General features: G+C 55.1%; 2 protein-coding genes; one reads left to right on the forward strand and one right to left on the reverse strand.

Moving 5' to 3' along the window:
* Window positions 1–3,495: 3,495 nt before the first annotated feature.
* On the reverse strand, window positions 3,496–3,594 carry CHC_T00002967001 (hypothetical protein). The gene has a single exon (XM_005714025.1). The coding sequence runs from the start codon at window positions 3,592–3,594 to the stop codon at window positions 3,496–3,498; it is 99 nt and encodes a 32-aa protein (XP_005714082.1).
* Window positions 3,595–3,601: 7 nt separating this feature from the next.
* CHC_T00002968001 (hypothetical protein) lies at window positions 3,602–5,566 on the forward strand. XM_005714026.1 is given in 2 exon segments: window positions 3,602–5,461; window positions 5,462–5,566. The coding sequence occupies 1 exon segment, from the start codon at window positions 3,602–3,604 to the stop codon at window positions 5,459–5,461; it is 1,860 nt and encodes a 619-aa protein (XP_005714083.1). The 3' UTR covers window positions 5,462–5,566.
* Window positions 5,567–24,479: the final 18,913 nt, after the last annotated feature.

Consider the following 24,479-nt stretch of genomic DNA (forward strand, 5'->3'; position numbering starts at 1 on the left):
ACTCTTCACAGAATACCAATTGCAGCAGCTTAGTATGCCTCTGGACGAGTTTGAAGGGATTTGGAGACTTTGGAATTTTATGACGGACGTCATGGCCAGAAACTCTGCGATCACAAGCTTGTGATCGCAGAAATGGTCACTCGCCAAAAATGTCGCCACGTGTCACAGGTGGGGCCACGGCCTCGCAAGAACGTGGTCAACGTGGCCACGTGGCGAAAACCCCTCCCCAGGCCACACATTGGCTGCACACTGGCAGGCGGATCAGCCCCCAGCCTTGTTCTGAAAATATCCCTGTAGCCATATACTAAGTCCTGTAATTCTTCGTGATATTCTTCTGGTAGGCCGCCCTGAATGGCTTCCTGAATTCGTTCTTTCAATTGTGAATCTGTGTCTGACTCTTGATCGATTCCAAATGAAATGTTAGAATCTTTGGAGACGGGGCCATCATCTGGAGTGTCCCCATAAAGAATTGGAGACTCATCAGGTGAACCGTTTTCCGAGTCGCTGTAAGAGGTACCGTCATCCGAAGAGAACCCTGAATTTACCTCCTCTGAATCAGTGGAGTTCTGGGTATGGGCGTTAGACGTGTAACCGCGAAGTAGTATACGTGACAGACGTCCAGGAGTTTTTGGGGGAGTATCCTCTTTGGTGGAAAGTGCTGAAGAAAACCCAATGTTCGAAAAGTCTGCGTCGTGGAATTGATTTCGCACACGCTTCAGATGCTCGTCCAAATTAAATCCTATCGCCTGAAGAACTGGGCGAGCGATAAGAATTTCGGGCATGTACTCCTTGAAAACAAGGAATTCCAAGTTGCGGAGACGGAGTGGTCCTTCTGGAGTATTGAGAGTAACAGAAACACGGACCTTTGTGTGGGCGCAATAAACTTGCGAATCTTCTTCCGCATTTGCTCCTATAGCTAGACTCATTCTGATTGGTTCGCGAAGGGTTAGAGTGTTAACATATACACCATCATCAGCGCACTGTTTGACGTGTTGCTCGCTGAGAGCAGAATGGTCCGCACCGTAATCGCCGTTGACGATTACGTTTACACTGTCCGCCAATTTTGCGAAGTACCGTCCTGAACCTTGCAGCGCATGACATGCTTCCTGTGTTTGCGACAGAACGCTTAAACGTCCCTTTTCCGATCGAGTCTTGTAGAATTCTTTTAACAAAGAATATTTCTCCTCGTCTGTTGAAAGAGGGCAGTCCTTCACATAATGTCGTTTCTTACATTTGGAAACATTTAAACAAAAAGGTAACTCAATGACACCCCCCGTGTTTTCAGATCCGGCGCCGTTCGAACGTGAATCTGTGGAGTTGTTTGAACCTCTATTGCTGTTTCCTCGTGTGCCTTGGTTGCTTCGGCCGCCTCTGTTCCATTTCCGCGTGGAACCATATGTATCGTTTTTCAATTTGCCATTTCCGTTTCCTGACTTCGCAGAACCGTCTCTTGTCTTGTCTTGCTTTTCAGCGCCAATCTTCGTAGTTACAGAATCAGAATCTCTCGTAGTCTGCCGAATGGATACAAATTCGTCGCATCGAACGGCTTGATTAACAACGTAGCGATAAAACTGCATCCAATCCTTTTTCAAATCATGCCTACTCAAGGAAAGGTCGTTTTCAATTTTTTCCTTGAGTGCAGGAGGCTTCAGCAGTGTACAAATGTGTGCGGTGGCCTGTTTGGGATTTTTCTGAATGAGGTCTCCCCACCGTCGGACACGAAGAAAAGTTTTGTAGTCCATGAAGAGCGCTTTGATGCGGAGTTCAGGATTCTTTTCGTTGATGTTCATTCGAACAGATGACCGAATAGAATTATCCAGCTCGGTAGTTGTCAAAGTATCGAAGTTCACTGTCTTCTTCTCGTCCAGCCAATTTTTTAACGCCTCTTCAGAGAGTTCATCAACGGAGGTCACCCCGTCAAATTCGTCGAATTCTACAAGCGATAGGAGAAGGTCTGGATCCAGCGAAGACTTGAGAGAAATTGCTGAAATGCTGCTACCAGTAGCTTGGGCATCATTGATGCGTAGCAAATATCGCTCACGCTCACGCAAAAAAGCATGGATGCTCTTCTGTCCAAGCCGACGTAGTTCCGGATGAGCAATGGGCGTAAATAGATGTTGACCCTGTAGCTGGGCCTGGCTGGAGTTTGAGTTCCCCGCCATGTTGAAAATTACAAGCAATCGTAGTGATCACTGTGGTCAGCTCGTAAGTTGAAATGTTGAGAGGTGGAAGTGCTCTATCTTTTTTCTTACTAGCAATGAAGTGTGGCATTACTTATAGGGGATGTAGGGCGGTAGGTAAATTGGGACCTGTAAAGAATAACAGGAACTAATACGGGCTAAGGTTGACAAAGACTAAAGTCGACGGAGCTTGACTCAGAAGGATGCAGCAGGAATCACCAATCAATAAGTCATATTGATAGCAGTGCCGCACACTACTACCACTGCATACCCTTCTTTTCGTGAGTGCTATGTGGGATTCTCACAGTGCCATCCACAAACAAAAAGGGAACGGTACAGTAATACAGTAGTTCCTCCTTATAAGAATGCCTCATATAAGGATATCCTCGGTATAAGAATGCAAAACGCATCCACTGTTTTCGTTCCTGCAAAATTGACCCCAATTTCGAACATTTATTCATACTCTATACAAGAATACAACGAGAAAGATTTTTCAAAAATCTGGTACAGAACCAGCTACTTTTACAACAAAAATAAGGGCCAGTACAATATTCAGAAACCAGTAACGGCAGGAAATCCACCCGTTTCCTTTGGGGATGGCCGAATCCCCAAAGGAAACGGGTACTTACGTCGCCTGAGGCGCGATTTGCAGGCTGAGGAGGCCGCGGCCGGGCGCCAGAGTAGGATAGACGACTTTTTTAAGTTACAGTAATAGCTTAACTCTCCTGTGTTAGTAGGACCAAATCCTCATTAAAGAATATCTATCCTCTATATAAGAATGGAAAACCCGCCCACCGAACATATTCTTATACCGAGGAACTACTGTACCTTCTTATCTTCACTGCTGGAAAGCGGCTCTTCAAATGGTCCCGAGACCACCAAATTCTGTCGTTTTCCGTCTCGACCACGTCCCCCCATGGGCAAAAGGTCCAACCATGGCCATCAAGTGATCAACTCGCTGCCTCACGGGCTTGTACAGTACGCACCCGTATATATGGCGCACAGCCGCCGATAGCCTCCGGCGTAAAGCCAATCACCGCTCAGAATTTTTAGCCATCCAAATAATACGTACTGTACAAGCCCATGGCTGGGAGAGCTCCTGCGCCGGACGCGGCGAATATGTGCTCGGGGATAGGCTCACAGGGGGCAGGTGTCCCCTACCGCAGCTGAGACTGAGGGGGCCGGGAGAGTGGCAGCGCTACCTAAATAAACGACTCTGCCAGCGCTTCTCCAAGATGGAGAAGGCAGAGGGGGATAGACTGTCCCTGTACGACTTGCCGCGGCGGAACTGAGGAGAAAGCACGAGTACGCAACACTACTCTTGCAAACACACTACGCGCGCGATGATTTTTGAACTGGCCATAGGGGTCCCACTGTGGAACGTCGTCCGGTTCGTTTCTTTGAGTTTGGTCATGACCACAATGTTAGCGAAATTATGGTCTTCAAATGTGGCATATAGAGCAGGTTCTCGAGTATCCTCGGGTTCTCCCGTCCAACTACGACCGAGGCCGTACACTAGGAGTTCTCTGGTGACTGAGGAGGATGGGAACGACTGGCGTTTCAGGCTGGTTATAGCTTTTGTCGCATTTATCCTGCTTTCTGCCGATTTATTGATCGAATTCGGCTCGGGTTCGTCTGACGTCGCGTCGGGGAACATGATCGCCACTGGGTACGGGGCTGCCGGGAGGTCACAGCCACTGGATGTGAGAAGGAACAGTGACGGAACGTGGAGCCCGGCATTACGCTCTCAACGTATTGTGAATGCTACGTACCAAGTCTACGAGGTGGACCTGGTACCTGATGAAGCATGGGGAATCACTGAGCGGGACATACAAGTCATTAAGAGCACCAGAAGTGCGGTCGAGGTTGAGGGACGAGTCATCAGTTCGGCCATTCCGGATCAATGGATGCTAACAGGAAATGGCAGAGAGTTATGGTTCTCAGGCCGTGCCGGGGCGGCGTTGGTGAAAGACGACAAGTTGCTGATCACTACTGGCCTCGCATCATTCGTCCTGCTGGAAACAAGCTGGACAGGGGAGGCGTCAATCGCAGTCACTGAGATAGTGTCCAATCTTCTATTTGTCACTTATTTGCAAATTTGCAGTGACTACAACATCACTGTAACTGTTAGGATGGACAAGTTACCACAGTTGATGCTCGACTGTGACGGGAACACCGAATATCCAGCAAGCTGGCAAGTTGTTTGTGTGGACGTCAGTATTAGGCCAAGTGAGGTTGTAAGGCACGATGGAAACCTGTTGCCGCCCGCCTTGACAACCCTCAAAAGCCAAAGTATCAAAATAGACTACGGCAAGAGGGTCGAAATGAAAATACCATGGGCCATATTCGACGAGGTGGACAGCCGCCCGTCTAGTTCTCCTGACCGCAGTATACGCACAGAGACTTTTAACGGGGAGAATGCCACTCTCGTCGTGACAGAGACGGGGGGAATGCTTATGATGCGAGAGGGGCGTCAGGTGACATGTTGCCTTAGTGTGATAGGCGACATGGACAACAAGGGGCTTCCTGCTTGTAGAATGCAGGACGGGCGCAGCGAAAATGAGGCGGATGCCATGTTCAAAGCGTTGCAGTTAGCCTCTGCGGACTACAACAAGATCTGGCGGATATATCATAGTTGGATAAAGGGGGATGAAGAAAGGTCTCAGACTGAGGTGAATTGGATATCGACGGAGCTACAGACTGAACTGGGTAGCCTGATCTCGGACGTCAAGACCGTGGCAACTATCAATATTTTCTTCATAATCGGGGTCGGTATAATCCTCGTTACTTTTCTCGTAGGGGCGTCTGTGCATGTGTTTTACAGGTTGAAGCTGGTGAAGGTGGAACCGAGCTGTCGACGCATCACGCTAGAGACTAGCCGCAGGGTTTTGGCGATGTCAGCAAGTTGCAAATACAATTGCGGCATGGTGCCCGGGGCGCCGCCTCGAACATCAGTAGTCCGGAGCGGTGACAAGACATGTCACTTGGACACGTCATATTCTTTGCAGGACGACTCGATAAGTGCAACCGAGGCTGCAAAGGAAGGGCTAGTGCTGGTGGGACGCAGGGTGCGAGCACGCGACGGAGAAGAAGCACAGTCGGAGGGTTCCCTGCCTCATTCCTGTGCGGTCGGACGTGTGGCTGCGGCATACCGCTCTCGGGGCAGGGGAAGGCGGAACGACGAGCACAGGATTGCGTGGGTGAAGAGCCCAGGTCGATCCAAGACGCTGCTGGCGTTGGTGAGGAAGGATGGGCGGATGCGTCCTTTGGAAAGACTGTGAGGGCGGTAGGGATGATATCAATTGATAGCAAGATTGAATCAATCTTGATCGGGTGACGGAGGACTTGATGTAAGAATTATGAAGTATAAGGCGTTTCCAGTGTAATCTAGAATTATCGGGAACTGTTGAGGACGTGTAAGCAACGGCGCTGTACTGCGCTGTACCTTGCTGTCAGCCCGCACGCGGGTTGCAACCTTAATTCGCCAACGCATCCAGCGCACAGTATCCTTGCTGTAATGGTTACATTTTGTGGTTCCATCCAGATAAGGCAGCCCTCACAGATAAGGCATACAGCCATTTAGGGCTACCATAGCAAACAGAATAAAGTCGCCGTCGCCTCCGCCACCTTCGGGGGTCGGAGGCATCGGTTTGATCTTGGCATCACAGGTTATGGGCACCACACACTACCACTGACAACCGATCCGCGTCACAACAACACCAATCCACACCGCGATAAACAGCAGCGCAACGACTAACCAACCTCCCACATCCCCGCACACAGGAAACCGACATGAAAGATCCACAAACAACCACAGCGGGACTGTTTCCGCGCCTCGACACAACCAACTACACGTTTTGGTTCGACGCACTGGAAATCCACGCACGGACAATCGACGCCGTCGAACAGATCAACGCACCCCACACACCGGACTCCGATCCAGGCACGGAGGCCTCAAACCAACAAAAAGCAGACCAACTACGCCGAACCATCATGCAAAGCCTAACACCGGACATCATCAGGACACTACCACCCCACGTACTCCGATACGAACCGAACGTAATATGCCGAGTCATAAGAGGAATCGTTGACACAACATCAACCGAAAATCATGAGATGTTGGACGCTGAAGCCAGAAGCATCAAATACGAACCCGGAACCCAACTCAAAGACTATGTCAGTCAGCATCGGGAACTCAGGTACAAGATGCAAGTTGCACGCTACCCCAATATAGATGACGAACGCACGACCGTTCGATATATGATACAGGGGCTCACCCAGCACCCAAACATGAGCATCCTCGCCATGATCATGGCAGGGCACCCACCCGTCACCATACAGGCTTTCAACCACCACGCACAACAAGTGCAATTGATGCAAACACAAACCCCAGCAGCACCCGCCACCACAGCACCACAGCACGCACTTCGACACAGAACACCGCGGGCGCGCTTCCCACGACCAGCCCGAGGCAAAACAACATACCCTCCACCAAAAGGACACCAGGGGCCATGGTGCATACATCACGGCAGCTTGACACACACCACAGAAAAATGCTACGCGGGTAGAAAAACACCCCGCACCAACACAGGCAACGCGCACGCAGCACAAGCCTACGACAGCGACGCAGACCCACACCAGAGCGCCTTGCACGAGTTGCAAGAACGCATACACACCCTTGAAGCGACACTTACCGACGTAGACACAACCCATGGTAAGCTAAATTTCATCCTGGACTCCGGTGCAAACCCCACGCATACCGCACGACCCCACGCGAATATGCCACGCAGCACCGGGACACTAACCACGACAGCCACGGGACACCGCGCGCCAATAACACACACGGGACGCATAACCATAACACAGAAGAATAACAAGCTGACAATACCGGCAGTCCACACCCCGCAAGTCAAGGAAAATCTACTGTCCGTGCACGACCTCACGAAGCACGGACAAGTAACATTCGCAAGAAACAAGGCAACCCTCCACCAACCAATCCGCCTCCCGCCGCCAATCATGACAGCTACATTCCGCGACGGGCAATACAGGCTCGACCAAGACGCCACAGCCAAAGGGGCACGCACATACCACCGTAAAAACAAACACATTACAAAAACAAAACCCCACGCCGCCCCGCGCAACAAACACACCACAACTGCCCCCACCGAGCATCGCAGCAGCTACATACCATTGCGCACACCAAAACCACGAGCACCCAACATGCGCACAGCCCCAGCCCCCCCACCAAAATACAAAAAGTCAACACAGGCACAAAAAAAAATGTCGGAATGGCACCTTAAGCTCAATCACGCCAACCCCAAAACAATTGCGCACATGTCCAAACACAGGCTACTCTCAGCCCTACCCCAAGGACTATCAGACACCAGCGCAACAATAACATGCAGCGGGTTTATATACGGAAGGACAGCACGACGACCGCACAAAAGGGCAACGCATACAGTCGACAAAGGCGACAGCCTGTCCTCAGACGTCTGCCGCCCCATCAAACCCACGTCGGCCCACAACGCGAATTACTTCCTCACAATTATCGACACGAACACGAGATACATTTGGGTACACTACCTAAACAACTGCGCACAAGTCCCGCATGCCGTAATCACAGCAATAGATCAAGTGGCCACCGAGAACGGCCAACACGCCTGCCTCCTGATCACGGACAATGCAAAAGAATATCTCGCGAAACAAGTGCAAGACAAACTGCGGCAAAGAGGTATCAACTACCGAGCAACGACGCCGTACACGCCACAAGAAAACGCGCTCGCAGAACGTATCAACCGAACGCTGATGGACAAAGTACGCGCCACCCTCTCGCACAGCAACCTCCAGGCAACACACTGGCAAGACGCCCTACAAGACGCCGTGTAAAAGTACAACATCACGTACCATCATGGAATAGGAGCTCTACCGCACAAAAAATGGCATGGCACAGCACCCCGAATTAAATCGATCATCACATTCGGACAAATAGGGTATATCCCCAACCTCAAACCACACCTTCCTAATCTCCACAGCAAGGCCACACCAGTCCGATACATGTACGGCATGGATGACACGCATATCTGCGTGCAGAACCTCCAAACAAGACGCTACCAAAAAATACGGGCAATCGATTTCAAGCCCTATGTCAAACAAAGAGACCCATACAACACCACCACGGCCGTCTTCCAGGCCAAACGGAAGCAGAAACGCAACACAAACACCAGGAAAATCCCCACAAAAATCACGAGGACCACGGCACCCCCCAAGACGAGAAAGCAAGCCACCAAATTCCCCGACGCGGCCGAATGGCGAACAGCGTATGACGCAGAACTCGATCAACTCGGCAGTATGCATGCGATAGATTGGCACTCCCCAACGCGTAATATTCCCAAACGCGACATACTGCTAACGACGATGACCTACAGATACAAACACAGCTCGGCATCGGCGAACCCAGTAAGAAAAGCACGCTGCTCCATACGAGGGGACCTCATGAAACCGACCGTGCACTATGACCCGGATAAGACAGCCACATACATGGCAGACAGGACGACAAGACGAGCACTCATGGCCAACTGAAAGGGAACCTCTACGGCACACCGGCAGCAGCGAACATATATAGCACGCAACTCCATAACCACCTCAAAAACATGGATACAAGCAGCTACGCTCGGACACATCACTGTTCACAAAAAGGGACAAGCACGACATAATCCTCATAGGGATCAGCATGGATGACTTTTTGCCAGTTGCAACAAACCCCACCATGATTGACGCACTGTACAAGGTACTGCGAGCCAAGTACAAAGTCAAAAGACTCGGACGCCCCGAAAAATACCTGAACTGGACCATACAATACAGAAAAGAAGGGATCCACATCTCCCAGCCACAGCACATTGACAGCGTGGTGGTCATGCTCGCTCAAACCCAGAGCAACCCCCAACGCACACCATACCTCGACGGTGTCAAAGTAGACCCTCCCACCAACGAGGAAACCACACGAGAGGACATAGCTGACATATACAGCAGTGCAGTCGGGGAAATCAGGTACATAGCCGACTCTACAAGACCCGACATCGCCTTCGCGGCGACAACACTAGCGAGAGCGCTAAAAGGACCCACGCAGCGCCACTGGAAACTGCTGCAAAGGCTGGCACAGTACCCCCACGCGACCCGCACGGAAGGAATCCTCATGCCAAGAGGAACAAAACAGGGCATCACAACCGATGCGTTCTCGGACGCCGACTATGCCAACGACGAGACGACGCGAAAATCCGTCACCGGCTCGATCACGCTGTTCAACGGCTCCCCGGTACAATGGCTCTCGCGACAACAGCCGATCGTCGCCAAGAGCACATGTGAGGCGGAATACATAGCAGCAGCCGAAACCGCCACCCTCACAATCTGGCTCGCCAACATGATGAAGGAAACGAGCATACCGACCAGCCAACCCGTCCTGCACGTCGACAACACGGCCGCCGTGTAGATGGCCAAAAACACCGGCGCGACGCGCAGAAGAAAATGTATCGATGTACGATACCATTTCCTGCACGAGACAGTTCAAACCGGCAATCTCAAAGTATCGCGCATTCCCACCACAGAGCAAAAAGCCGATATATTAAAAAAACCGCTCAAAAACACGCTGTTCCAAAAACATAAGCACAGCATACAAATCAACCCACCCCCCGCACCGACAGGAAGCCCTCGCGTCCGGGGGAGTGTGGTTCCATCCAGAACCGCCAACGACGCTCAGACTTCCTAAACACAACGCTAACACAATGGTTCCATCCAGATAAGGCAGCACTCACAGATAAGGCATACAGCCATTTAGGGCTGCCTTAGCAAACAGAATAAAGTCGCCGTCGCCTCCGCCACCTTCGGCAGTCGGAGGCATCGGTCTGATCTCGGCATCACACATTCAGTGTAACTACTGCCTAACACGTAGTTATATGGGTAGTTGTGTATTTTGCTGAGCTGTATAGGTTTTCACCCGAGCTACTAAGCCACGGTTTCCTGTACCAGCTTAGAATTTAGAACTCTATGAAAGTCTGAGTTCGTGTGGGCTTAGAGGACTAGCCTCGCCCATTACCAACCGAACATCAACGATTATCAACGAGAAGTATTTCCTCAGAACGAACTAGCCGATCTAGTGTTCACCTCGGACAGGCTGTCCCCCACGCCCATCGGGGGGTACCTTCGGACATCGGCAAGTAAGTGTCCAATGCGAGTTTCATTTTAAAGGGGTGCTCCCGACGAGCACTTACCAAGCTATCTAATCAGCTTTACAGTGTAACAGCTGTGAGGTGGGGTTTTTGCCACACTTGAATCAGGGCTGAATCCGCATGGAAACGGTGCATGAATGCGCACAATGCGACCAGATGCAATAACAATACTAGTACTCGGGGCAGGCCGTTCCACGCTGACGCGTTCCAGGAAGAGGCGGAGATAGTGACATTGCGTGCTAAAGGGGTCCGGTTTAGCGGTGCGCAGGGTTATTAAAATGAACAGAGTGACTTACTTGTGTTGCATGGTTTTGCAAAGCGTTCTTAAGTTGGACACACTTGAGGTTGCAGGTTGGGTGGCTCTCAGGGTTAGTGAGTGGTTGTGCCTGGCCCCTTTCGCTTTCCCCGTCCGAACGCCGCGCCTTTTATAGAAATCGTAGCTGAAACTTAGAACAATACAGTACCTGCTAGACTATAATAAACTATCCTTTCACTCTACAACTAATCTCCATACAATCGCTTATGTCCTTGCCTTCAATCTCCCCGACCATCCTCTTTAGTACTAGTGGATACTGTACTCCTCCTTTGACAATTCTTTTAGGTATGGAATAGAAATTATGTTGTAGTTCTATGCCATCCTTTTAGAGAATGGAGGAGCCAGTCCATTCGGGAAGGACACGCGCAGTATGTTTATACAAAGTAAAATTACAAAGACATACATACTGTGCTTGTCCTTCAACCGTTACATCCGGGTCGGTGCAGACGTGCTCAGGCTCGCGGCAGACGTGAGCCTCGCGATGCGTGTCAGGTTTTGGTCAGCGGTCGGCGCGCTGACGCATGGTGAACTGAAACTGAAACTGAAATGCATCAGTGGCTTGCATGAGAGATAGGGAGGACGGAAGCGAGACAGCGAGACACCCCACGCTTGCCCAGACAAAAAAAAACCAACCAACCACTCCCGTTTACCAGACAACAGGGAGTGTGCGGCAGCTCTACAGTAGTGTCTCGAGTTTGACGAAAAGTGACGTCATATGAGGCCACTTTTCAAGTTGAAATTTCTTGCCTTGTGCCCGCTGAACAATAAGAAACAAGATACTCTGGGGGCCGCTGTTGAGTCGGGATTATTTTTCACTACCCTTGGTAGACCAAGGTACAGTACCAAGGGTACTGTTGCACCTGCAGGGCCACGGATGGGAAGGGTCGGTAGAGCGCCGTGTGAATTATGGCGCACTATTCAAATAATGATGATATGCATTTATTAGCCCGCCTTCTTGCTTGCATTTGATAGCAAATGCAAGAAGGTACTGTAGTGTTCGTATACTGTAACTGGTAGATGGTGTCTATTTAAGGCACCGGGCCCACGGTCCAATGGGGCCCGGCATCCAACTATCGAGAAGTAAATCAATTGTGTACTGTCAACGGTGTTGTTTCTGTTGTGGCTGTTTGTCACTGTAGACAGCTGCCTGCTGTCGCCAACCTGGGTCGCCTGTCTGGCTCCCGGGTCTACCGTCAAGGCGCTCACGTCTGTAAGACGTGACATAAAAACGTTTTTACCGCGCGTGGCTGTTTCGCCACCGGACGAGCTAGCAAGGTACGTACAGGGTACGTGAAGACATATGCGTCGTGGTACGAGGAGCAACCCGGACAACGGCGGAAACGCCGCGGGTCCCTCAGACGCAAGCGAGACGGGTGTGTCATCGTCAGGGGAGGAGTACGACATCCCCTAGACGGACACTGTTCAGCCCGTTCTCGAGCCGTCGCCGGCAGAGCCAGGTTCAGGGCAGGCCGAGACGACGGAGAAGACTGTCAAGTCAAGCCAGGTGCTCTCAGGACCGGACCCAGCACCGACTGCGGCAGCAACCCACCTCGAGCGCGTCTTAGTCGATATGACCAACGCTCTGAGAGAGGTGACGGCGCGTTCCATAGCGCAGGAGGACAGCATGGGGCAGTTACAGGAGCGGTTGAGCAAGGTGGAATGGGAAGCAAGTCAGCCGCAGGGCCCCTCTGCTCAGAAGGCCCAGGTGCCCTATCAACCGACGGAGGATGGTAACCGGAGTGATGGGGAGTACTGGCACTCGGAGCTGTCGGAGGGGGAACGCGCGCAGCGTAGCAAGTCCGCTCCACAGCCAGTAGCAAGGTCAGCAGCTGCTCGTAGTCGCGCCCATCGTCCTGTAGAGCGCTCCCTGAAAGTAGCAGAGTATGAAGTCTACCCTACCTCGGTCGCCTACAAGATCTACAAGAGCGCATTGGAGCACGCGCGTTGTAAGAAGATTGGCGACGGTTCATTCTTCGACTCCAAGCGTACATGGGAAAGGCTGCTCAAGGATTTCCCCATCATGGAATCGTCCGAACGTCGGCTGCTCCCGTATGCTTTCGAAAAGGACGCGCGTCGGGTCTACGAGGAGGTCGCGAGCATGCACACGGAGGCATCGGCTGCGGAGTTGTGGGGCCTGTTGGAGACCCGTCTGTGCAACAAGACGCACCGCAGCGCGCTACAGGATAAGTTCTTCGAGATGCGCTGGAGTGAGAAGAAGGATTCCGTGGCACAGTATGCCGAGCGTCTCCGCTCCGCGTCCATGGCACTGCCCACGCCCATCGAGGGCGACGTGCTGCTCAACAGGTTCAAGGCCGGCTTACCGCAGAAGCTGCAAGACCAGGCCGTCCTTGTCATGGGAGATTTCGATACTGTAGTCTCATCGGTTTCCCGGCTGTCCACGGCGCAGCAAAATTTGCACCGTGAGTCTATTCGCGAGGTCAAGGAGCACACGGGCCACGGCGCCCCGCAGCAACCCGAGGGCAGCAATGCCAGCAATGAAAGCCGTTTCGCGCACGTAAAGTGCCATTTCTGTCTACAGCTAGGGCACATTGCCCGGTTTTGCGACAAGAAGAAGGCCCTCAAGGGCAAGGAGTACACCGCCCGACCGGCGTCTCGTCCAGAGCAGGGAAACGGGCTGGGGGGTGCAACTCCCCCGGTACGGAAGTAGACTCGGCCGCGGAGACGGTCGGGAGGGGCAAGCGCGAGTCGGTGTGCGCTTGCCGGGAGCCGCAGTGGCGGGAGAAGTTGTCGGAAGACGACGTAGCCGTCAAGGTGGGGGTGTTTGGCGAGGAGGTAATGGTGCCCATTGACACAGCAGCATTGTCAATTTGGGTGGACCATGAGTGGTACCGGGCCCACGGCGGGCGAGTACGGGCCACGGGGGGATCCGCCTGTGCAGCGGACGGACGGGAGATTGGGGTGATTGGAACTGGGAGATTGGAGTTCAGTTTCTGGGGACTACAGTGCAGTGAAGAGGTACGCGTCATGTCGTCGCTACCAGATAAGATGTTGATCGGGAGGCGTTTCTGGCGGAAGATGGGACTGCACCTGGACTTGGAGCAGGACTGTGCTTCTGTGAAGTGGGGTGACAAACGGGTACAGGGACCGGTGGGCAGTCGCATCAACCGGAGAAGGGATGAGTCTGGGGAATCTGTGCGCGCCGTGATCGAGGATGCAGATGTCGATCAAGCGCTCAAGGATATGAATTTCAGGGCATTCTCTTCTAGTCCCGCGAAGCGCAATCACCTACGGAAGCTACTGTGGAAGCGCCGAGACATATTCAAAGGGCTGGGCAGGATTGCGGGAACGCAGCATGTCATTGCTCTGAAACCCGACGCCAAGCCTGTCTGCGAGCCCATTCGTCGCCGGTCGCCAAAGGAAGAGGAGGTGGAGCGTGCTGCAATGCACAAGCTCATCAAGATGGGTGTACTGGAACCAGCAGTGTCCCCCTGGGCGGCGAACAATGTATTCGTCCGCAAGAAAGATGGGGGGATACGCGTGACATCGGACTTCCGACGTCTCAATGATCTTACTGTAACGGACTCATACCCCATGGAGAACGTAAGAGATACACTGGACTGGCTCGCTACTAAGAAGGTGTTCTCTGTATTCGATCTAAAGGACGGGTTCTATCAGGTGGAACTTCATCCAGACTCACGAGCATGCACAGCGATACGTACTGTACTCGGTCTACTACAGTTCACGCGGCTCCCGCAAGGATTGAAGAACTCCCCCGGAACGTTTCAGAGAATCATCAACCTGATTCTGGGAGCACGTAAGGGACAAGATGTGCTGGCGTTCATGGATGACACCAGCATCGGGACCGCTAATGAAGATGAGCATCTGGAATCCTTAGCTTCAATACTGGATATACTGTACGAGGCTGGCGTACGTCTCAAGCTGTCCAAGTGCGAATTCGGTGTGCGTAGTGCGGAGATACTGGGACACGTTGTTGATGAACGTGGACTACGACCATCCGATAAGCACGTCGAGGCTATCCGACGCTTGGAGATGCCTCAGTCAGGAGACGAGCTGATGCGCTTCCTCGGGCTGGTGAACTACTTTGCTGATTTCGTAGACCACTTCGCGGAAACCGCTGCGCCACTGTATGAAGTACTGAAGGGCACAGGGTTCTCTAAGAAGCGTCGGCATGGACAACGGCTGGTGATACCGGATTGGAAGGAGCGATGGGGAGCAGTACAGACGAAGGCCTGGGAGGAATTGAAGGAATCGTTGTGCGACCCGGAGATTCTGGCTGCGCCAGTGCGCGGAGCTCCCAAGCAAGTCATGACTGACGCTAGTGCTTACGGGCTGGGTGGGGTGCTACTGCAGCAAGAGAAGGACGGCAAGTGGCGCCCAGTATCGTTTACCAGCCGGACTCTGAAGAAGTCAGAACGCAACTACGCCCCGACCGAACGAGAATGCTTGGCAGTAATCCATGCATTGCTCAAATGGCGGCACTACCTACACGGCGAACAGTTTACTGTAGTCACGGACCACATGTCGTTGAAATGGTTGCTGAGTCTAAAGGACCCCCGTGAGAAGTTAGCACGGTGGGTGATAGACGTGCAGGACTTCGACTTTATAGTTGAGCACCGTGCCGGCCCAGAATTGGTAGTACCGGACGCACTCAGTAGGGATGCTGTACCCAAGCCGCTCTGTCAGCGCTGCTACTGTCCTATTGACAAGCTAAGGATGGAGGAGCTGGGTCAAGCGGAAGCAGACGAGCAAGTGGCAGCGGTAAACGAGGCTGTCGCACCAACCATCACGGGACTGGGGGCGCCGGGAACGGGACCTACGGACGGACAGCTGCGAGCTGCGCAGGTCGCGGAGTACGGCGATTTGGAGGAGCACGCACGGACTAGCAAGAGATTTCTGGTGGACGATGTCGGGTTGCTACGCAACGCCAAGCGAGATGAATTGCCAATAGTGGTGCCGAGGGCGATGGTCAAGGATGTGCTGACGTTCGTTCATGGGTCAAGACTGACAGGACACTACGGACTACAGAGGACGATGGCTAAGCTGCTGGGTCGCTTCTGGTGGAAGGGCATGGCTCGAGACGTTGCACGCTTCGTCAAGGACTGTCTACAGTGTACTGTAGCCGAGGACCGGCAACCGGGAATCCAGGCGTTACTGGAGCTGAGGCATCCAGAAAGACGGTTCCAACTAGTCGCATTCGACGTGCAGACAATTACACCCCGGACGAAGAAAGGTAACATCAAGGTATTAGCTATAATTGATGTGTTCACCCGGTTCGTACGGGCGAAAGCAATCCCGGACGAGAAAGCTGAAACCATAGCCAGGGTGCTTATTGAGGAGTGGATATCAGTGTTTGGTCTGATGGAAGGGATGTTGTCAGATGGAGGAACGAACATCGTTAGCGATGTAATCAAGGAGCTCTACAGTATGCTGGGAATCGGACGAATTCAGACATACCCGCTGCACCCTCAAGCAAACGGTACAGTTGAACGCTGGAACAGGACGCTGACTCGGGACCTAGCCAGCTTCATGGCGACTGGGGATGCGGACTGGGATGAGCATATGGCTATGGCATGCCTTCGATACAATACTGGCATATGCGCGGGTACCGGCATGACGCCCTACAAAGCTATGTTCGGCGTGGAAGCCTTCGAGGCATGGGGGGAAGTCGACCGGGCCTGCTTCGAGGATGAGCCGGACAGTCTCGCTAAACGACTGGCACTGCTACACCAGCAGCTGCTAGGGAAAGGCAACAAGTCCAGGGCCCGGGCGAAGAAGCAGTTCGACAAGAAAGTGAACCCGGAGGAGTACCAGGTTGGGGACAGGGTGCTGTTGTGGTCGGTCAAGGTCAGCAAGGCGGAGGGCAAGAAGATTGTCAAGCCGTGGATCGGTCCGTACACTGTACTGTATAGGCTGGGACGCGTCGGGTACGAATTGAAGGCTGAGGTGGGGAACAGTGTAGTACGAGTCCACGCGAACCGTTTGCGGAAGATTCCGGATGGTGTGGTGGAGACTGGCAACCCAGAGGACGGGGTGTTTCCTGACAGCCTACGGACACTGGACCGCATCGTCACAACGCAAGTACGAAGGAACAAGGAGAACGGGGAAATGGAGCGTCATTTCAAAGTTCGTATCAGTGGGAGTCGCTCTAGCTGCTGGACTCCAGAGTCAGACCTGCCCACTACCATCATCAAGCTGTACGACAGCCGGGAGGGGGCCGCGACAGGGAGCGGAACGTCGCCAACGCAACTGGAGGCTGAGGACTCAGGGGAAGAGAGCGATGAGGCTACGGAGGCGGTCGCGCGTTTGGTCGAAGCGGTGGGCTACCGGAGGTTGGCTACGTGGGCGAACTGTGAAGGTGGATGACTGATGCGGAGGGCAGACGCGGAGGACCTGGGTGGTGCGTAAAGGAGGACCCGCGAGTTGGGCGAAGCCGCGCGGCGGACTGAGGCTACAAGGCACGAATGTTGCACCTGCAGGGCCACGGATGGGAAGGGTCGGTAGAGCGCCGTGTGAATTATGGCGCACTATTCAAATAATGATGATATGCATTTATTAGCCCGCCTTCTTGCTTGCATTTGATAGCAAATGCAAGAAGGTACTGTAGTGTTCGTATACTGTAACTGGTAGATGGTGTCTATTTAAGGCACCGGGCCCACGGTCCAATGGGGCCCGGCATCCAACTATCGAGAAGTAAATCAATTGTGTACTGTCAACGGTGTTGTTTCTGTTGTGGCTGTTTGTCACTGTAGACAGCTGCCTGCTGTCGCCAACCTGGGTCGCCTGTCTGGCTCCCGGGTCTACCGTCAAGGCGCTCACGTCTGTAAGACGTGACAGTACCCTTCGGAGGGTAGTTGCAGCTGAGTTGTGCGCGGCAGAAGGGTGGAGGTTTGGTGAGATGTGGACGTCTTTTGCAGACATTTTAATTAAGAATATATAAGAAAGAAAGAAAAAAATCGATATGTGTGGGGAGATCGTCGAAAGCAAAAGGCCTTCTATTCGATTTTACCCCTCCGGTCTTGGCACAAGTCTGCCTCGTGCGGACACTCCCTTATGGGGAGAACCGTTGGCGCTGTCATGCGTGTGCCACGTGTATGCGCAACTGAGTCTGGAGGGCCATGCGCACACGCTTGACGCCTGCGCATTTCACTGTCAGCACTCCTGACAGTGGCACAGAGGCGCTGCTGCGCCCCTGTGCCCAGCGAGGGCCAACAACTCAATTTCACACGTGTTCACCACCTGCTCCCCCGTCCTCGTTCGCCCCGCTCGTCCCCACGCTCGTCCCCACGCTCGTCCCCACGCACGTCCCCACCCTCGTCCCCGCCCTCGTCCTCTCCGTTCCCCCCCGCCCCGCCCGACGCCTCCGTCCGGCGGCCTCCGTTCCGCGCGCAGCACTTCACCCCAGCAACTGCGTACCGCCCCTCGGCCACCGCCCCGCCCCTCTTCCTGCCGTCCCACCTGTCGCCCGCGCCTCTGCCTGTCGTGGCGCGCTGGCCTCTACGCGGGGCCTCCAAATCGGCAAAAAAATAAGATGCTCAGCAAGCTCGTGCCGGGAATTGAACCCGGATCTCTTCGGTGACAGCGAAATATACAGCGGCTAAATTAACCATTATACTACACGAACGCTCGTTGCTGCGGTGCGATCTGCAACTTTTTCACAGTATTTAAGCTCTGCTCTGCCCGCCACACGTTGCCACGCATGCCACGGTGCACATCCGCCCGCCGCGATGTGGAAGAAGACGAACGAGTTGCGACCTCCGCCGTTGTCGCCGCCCTCCACCGCTGCCCTCGCCGCGCCGCCGTTGTCGGCGCCGGCGCCCCGCGTCCCGCCGACCACCACCGCAGCCCCGAACCGCGCGATGAATGACTTGCGCTCTCCGCGGTTGTCGCCACCTGAAATCGCCGCTTGCGCCGCGCCGACGTTGCAGGCGCAGACTCCCACCGCTCCGCTTCACGCCGCCTCCGCCCACAGCCGTCCGACCCCGCCGTCACCGGCGCCCCTCGCCCCGAGTCACGCTGCGGGCGCCCACAAGCGCCCGACCTCGCCCCCACACGAAACGGCCCCTCCTGTGGTCGTCACAGCGGCGCCCGCTCCTGCCCCACACCTAGCCGCCGCTCCCCTCCCCCCTCACCCTCCGCGCACGGCGCACCCCCCGTCCTCCCCGGCACACCCATGCCGTGTCCCCCCCCACCTCGCACCTTCCTGGGCCTCCGTTGCCCGCTACGGCGGGTTCGGCTTCGACTCTAGCCCTTCCTCCAGCTCTGCGCTCATGTTCACCCTCGTCTCCCCCCCGACCATCCACCTGCCAAGTGTCCCAGTGAAATCCCGTACTCCGCTTCTTACCCTAGCCGCCGCACACGCCCTGGTCGCCGCACCAACCACAGCCGCGCACGCCGCACATGCGCTGGCCGCCCCCCCAATCCCAGCCATACCAGCCGCACATGCGCGGGCCTCCACCCATGCGAGCGCCACACCCACCCCCCATCAACCGGCCTCCGCTCCAACCCCACCCACACACACCGAGTTAAAGGCCGCACACGACCTCCTCCGCACAGTGGGCCTCCCCGTCCGCCTTGACCCCAACACAGGCGCCCCCGAGGCGCCTGCTCCCGCAATTACCGCGCTCGCCGTCGCCCCCACCTCCTCCCCCTCTGGATCCTTCGCTTCTTTCTCTGCAACCCAACATGCCCTCCGCCTCGGTGGCCGCCTCGCCACCACCTCCCTCCCTCCTCATGTCATCATCCCAGGGGCGGGTAAATGGACATACATATATTTCGCTGTTTCAGACCTCGGCATCCTCACGCGCATCCTCGCTCACACCCGCCTCATTTACGAGGATCTCCAACTTCTCCCCGCACCGCTTTCTACTTTCGTCAGGACGCTGGACCGCTCGCCCGCAGCTGGAATAGCCCTCCGCCTCGCCCAAGAGTCGCAACGCCTGTTACGTCGCAGTACCCCCACCTCAGTTCCCATGCGTCTTCGAACCGCCCTCGCCGGGGCACTCCGTCACACCTCCCGTACTATCTATGCGGCACTCGCCGCAGCCTCGAACGACGGGTACTCCCGTCGACCTACCGCAACGGTTACCGCTCTGCCCGTCGTTCCTGCAAGCCCACCTACACAACAGTGCATCCGGAAATCTGCGTCGCCCCCTGTACCGTAGACCTCGCGCGTTGCGTCCCCGATTCTTATGCATACTACTGCCCCGGCCTTGGACGCCGCCCCCGCTGCGGCCCTCTGCAGCCCAGGGCCGGCACAAGATGCCAGCATGCCCGACAAAACTACCGAGGTCCGTGCCACGACACGCTCGCCCGCCGACGCCGTCACCTCTCAGCCCCCGCCGCCTCCAACCGCTGTCACCGAGCCCCCCGTTCCCGCCACCACTCCCCCGCCAAGTTTATACCGCCTGGCGCCCCTGGGTACCACCCCAACCGCCACTGTAGCTCCCCTCCCCACATGGGTCAATGAAAGTGACCTCCACCCCGCCCAGCCCAACAATGCCGCTCCGTCGCCCGAACACTCGCCTCCTGCTCCTCAAAGCGCACACCATGCACCTCATCCTCTCCACTGACCCCCTGTCTCGGCTCTTAACGCCCCGCCGCGCATCAAAAGAGCTCTGTCCACTAGCGCTTCAGTCCCCCCCTCCCAAGCGCGCCTCTCCCTCTCAGGAGGCCGCAGCACTCTCTCCCCTGGACCAATGATCTCAGATAGCCCCACCGCCGACCCCCCCGCCCCCTCTCACAGCGCTTCCCTTCCACCATCCATGACAGACGCATTCTCGCCCTCCCCTGAAAACCGACCATTCCCCCTCCCGGACGCCCCACCCCTCCCCTTGCCGTCGGTCCACGAACTCCTTTCGACCCCGATTCGGCCCTCGGACATTTTCACTTCTATCCCTGGCCCTTGCCTGCATAGCACGGTTCTACTTCTAATTCGACTCGTGCGCGCTCCCACAGCAGCTAACACCCCCGACGCCACTCATCAAGCATTTATGCGCCTTCACATGCTGCCTACTGTTGTGCTCCGAAAAGCTTTCCGTGGAGAGCCCAGATGGCGTTCCTCGCGTGGTCAAATGCACGCCCTCCGTCTCCGCCTACGTAGGGCAAGCACAGGTTGCGAATGGAGTACCTTGTGGCGAGAAGCCCTTCATGCTCACGAAGCACGGCGAGCATGGCAGCACACACACTCCAAGCTCCCTTCGCCCCACAGCTCTCGCGCCGCGCAAGCCGCCCGCGCCATGCGGCTAGCCTCCCAAGCCCAATACGGGCGGGCGATGCGCACGTTCACCAACCCTCCTCTCGCCAACCTCAACGATACGGCCACGGTTGCAGCACTGCAAGCCCTTCACCCCGACCCTCCTGTCCCCGTCATGCCTCTGCCGCCCTCCGCACAACCACGGCCGCCAGAGGTCTCGGAGCAATCCGTTCTCCGTGCCGTCAGGCGCCTCAATCCCAACTCAGCCGCCGGTCCAGACTGCATGTCGCCCAAGCTCCTGCACCTCCTTGCCCACTCACAAATTAGTCCCGAAGCAGGAGTGACCGGCATCTCCGCGCTCACAAATCTCGTCAGCCGCCTGGCCCGTGGTTCCCTTCCGCCTTGCACCATCCCCCTTGTCAGGGCCGCAACTCTGCTGCCCCTACAGCCATGCCCGGCCAAAATTCGCCCAATTGCAATTGGACAAAGCATCCGTCGACTCGTCACGAAAGTCCTCCTCCCAGCCGCAATAGAGGATTGCCGTGACCACTTCGCTCCTGAACAATTAGCCAATGGTGTTCCGAACGGCATGGACGCTATCGTACACGACGCCCGGATGCTACTTCGTCGGCATGGAAGGGACCCACACTACGTGATGGTGTCAATTGACGCCTCCAGTGCCTTCAACCGTTTCTCCCGCCAGAAAGTGCTGGACCAGCTCCCAACCAGAGCACACTCCCTGTCCCGCTTTCTTGACATGGTTTATGCGCGCATCACCTCCCCCCTGATTCTGCCCTCGTCCCCGCCCACCATGCTAGTCAGTCGAGAAGGGTCGCAACAGGGAGACCCTGCGAGCATGCTCCTCTTCTCTCTCGCTCTTCAGCCTCTCGCCCGCCGCATCTCGCACGAATGTGACGTTCTTATGAACCGCTGGTATGCAGATGACGGTACCATCATCGGCCGTATCGATGAAGTTGCCAGAGCTCTTAAAATCCTTAATACAGAGGGACCAACCCACCAGTTCTTCCTCAACCCAGCTAAGACACGTGTCTTTTGGCCCAGCCTCTCCCCAGACCTCCTGCTTCCCCTCACCACTGTTGCCCCTTTGCACGTCATCGAAGACGGCGGGTTGGAACTCCTCGGGGCCCCTATTGGGTCTGACTCGTTCATGACGCAGTACATCACCCGCAAACTGCAAAACTGCAATTCCGCCCTCGCCCACCTGGACCACATCCCAGAGGCCCGCGTACGCTTTCACTTACACAGGGTCTCCGCTTCCGCCTGTCGCATGCAGCATCTGTTCCGGCTGGTACCCCCGACCTTCGCCCTTTCGTTCGCACAGCAATTTGATAGAGATCAGCTGAAGGCATACGAGCGCTTCAATAGTGTTACTCTTTCACCGAGCCTGGCTGCTCAAGTCCGATTGCCGTTCGTTCATGGGGGACATGGCCTCACATCATTGGCCAATACTTCACACGCCTCTTACGCTGCAAGTCTCATCGACTCCGCCCCGGTACGACTAAAGGGGCCCCAGTTTCCCAACCTCAGGCAATACCAGAGCTTTGCACGAACATCATTGAGGGTGGTTCTCGGCAATTTACCTCCTTCCGTACAACCACCTCACTTCTCCCTTACATCTTCGGATCTTGGCTGCCTCGAACCTACCGCACTTCTAGCGCGTCCTGAACGCATACATACCTTTTTACTTCAGGCGCAGCATAGCGCAGCGGCCAGCCGGTTCTGGGAGAAACCCCTTTGGCAATCCTCTCCCGACCCTCGTCAGCACAGTGCAGCTTCAATTCGTCAGAGGGTACGGTTTCGCTCCCTCCTCGCTCCTGGCGCGACATCTTTCCTCACTGCCCACCCAGCTGCCACCTCCCGCATTCAGAACGCCACCTGGTCAACCATGCTACGTCGTCATCTGGACGCTCCTATCACATTCGATTCTATCTCGCCGTTGCGCTGCGCACATTGTTCCAAGCCACTCGACCCTCGAGGGGATCACGCGACCATCTGTCGCCATGGCTTCGGACTGGTCCACAGACACAATACCGTCCGAAATGTCTTCGCACGACACGTGTTCCGTGGGGCTGGACTTGCATATTCCCTCGACGTCCCTTTCCTGTCAAACTCTGCTGCACGACCGGCCGATATCCTCGTTCAACCGTCCCCCCCTGCTCCAGGGCTCCCTTGTGACAAACCTACGGCCTACGACGTCACAATCTGCAGTCCATTCCGCAGGGGCATGATGTATCCCGCTGCCCGCCAATCTGCAGGAGCTGCGGAAACAGCTGACGTTCGCAAGCGTCAGGCCCTCGAGCGGACTATTCGATCCACCCTGCTCATTGACGATCACCTTCCTCCGCCACCCCTAGACTGGCACTTTCAGCCACTATCGTTTGACGCTCTAGGCGCCCCCTCACAGTCTACAATGCATGTCATCCATGAACACGCGAAGCTAATAGCACTTCGGAGCTCTTGCACCATTGCCTCCGCTCAAGCCCGCATCCACCAACGCCTGAGCTTCGCCATCTGGTCCACTGTCGCTGCTGCGATCCTTTCTCGCCTACCGACACACGTCGCGGACATCTCATATCCGATCGAAGTGTAACTCAGCTTCCTATCTGCTAGTGTATCTGTAAGCGCACCCCTGATGCATTGATAAAATTACCCCCCCCCCCACCGTGCACACCTGCACCCGTGTCCGCTCGCGGCCCAAAAAAATAGTTAAAAAAAATCTATATATATATATGCCACGCATGCCGCCCCCTTGATTGGGCAAAAAATAAAGACAAGCCTCACACACGCCAGCGTGACCAGCTGCCCCCGCGTCTGCATGCGGCGCTCGCCGTCGCCGAGGCGCAGACGGATGGCCCGTGCCGCCGGTACGGGTTCTCCCTGGTTGTAAATATAGTTTTTTATCATACGCGATATGCACCGTGATTTTAATACAATTCCCAATAAACTTCTTTATTTACAACGAGGGTGGGGACGAGCGGGACGAACGAGGACGGGGGAGCAGGTGGTGAACACGTGTGAAATTGAGTTGTTGGCCCTCGCTGGGCACAGGGGCGCAGCAGCGCCTCTGTGCCACTGTCAGGAGTGCTGACAGTGAAATGCGCAGGCGTCAAGCGTGTGCGCATGGCCCTCCAGACTCAGTTGCGCACACACGTGGCACACGCATGACAGCGCCAACGGTTCTCCTCATAAGGGAGTGTCCGCACGAGGCAGACTTGTGCCAAGACCGGAGGGGTAAAATCGAATAGAAGGCCTTTTGCTTTCGACGATATCCCCACACATATCGATTTTTTTCTTTCTTTCTTATATATTCTTAATTAAAATGTCTGCAAAAGACGTCCACATCTCACCAAACCTCCACCCTTCTGCCACGCACAACTCAGCTGCAACTACCCTCCGAAGGGTACCCTTGGTACTGTACCTTAGTCTACCAAGGGTAGTGAAAAATAATCCCGACTCAACAGCGGCCCCCAGAGTATCTTGTTTCTTATTGTTCAGCGGGCACAAGGCAAGAAATTTCAACTTGAAAAGTGGCCTCATATGACGTCACTTTTCGTCAAACTCGAGAC

This window comes from Chondrus crispus, genomic scaffold (assembly GCF_000350225.1).
Source record: "Chondrus crispus Stackhouse genomic scaffold, scaffold_166, whole genome shotgun sequence".
Classification (NCBI taxonomy): Eukaryota; Rhodophyta; class Florideophyceae; order Gigartinales; family Gigartinaceae; genus Chondrus; species Chondrus crispus.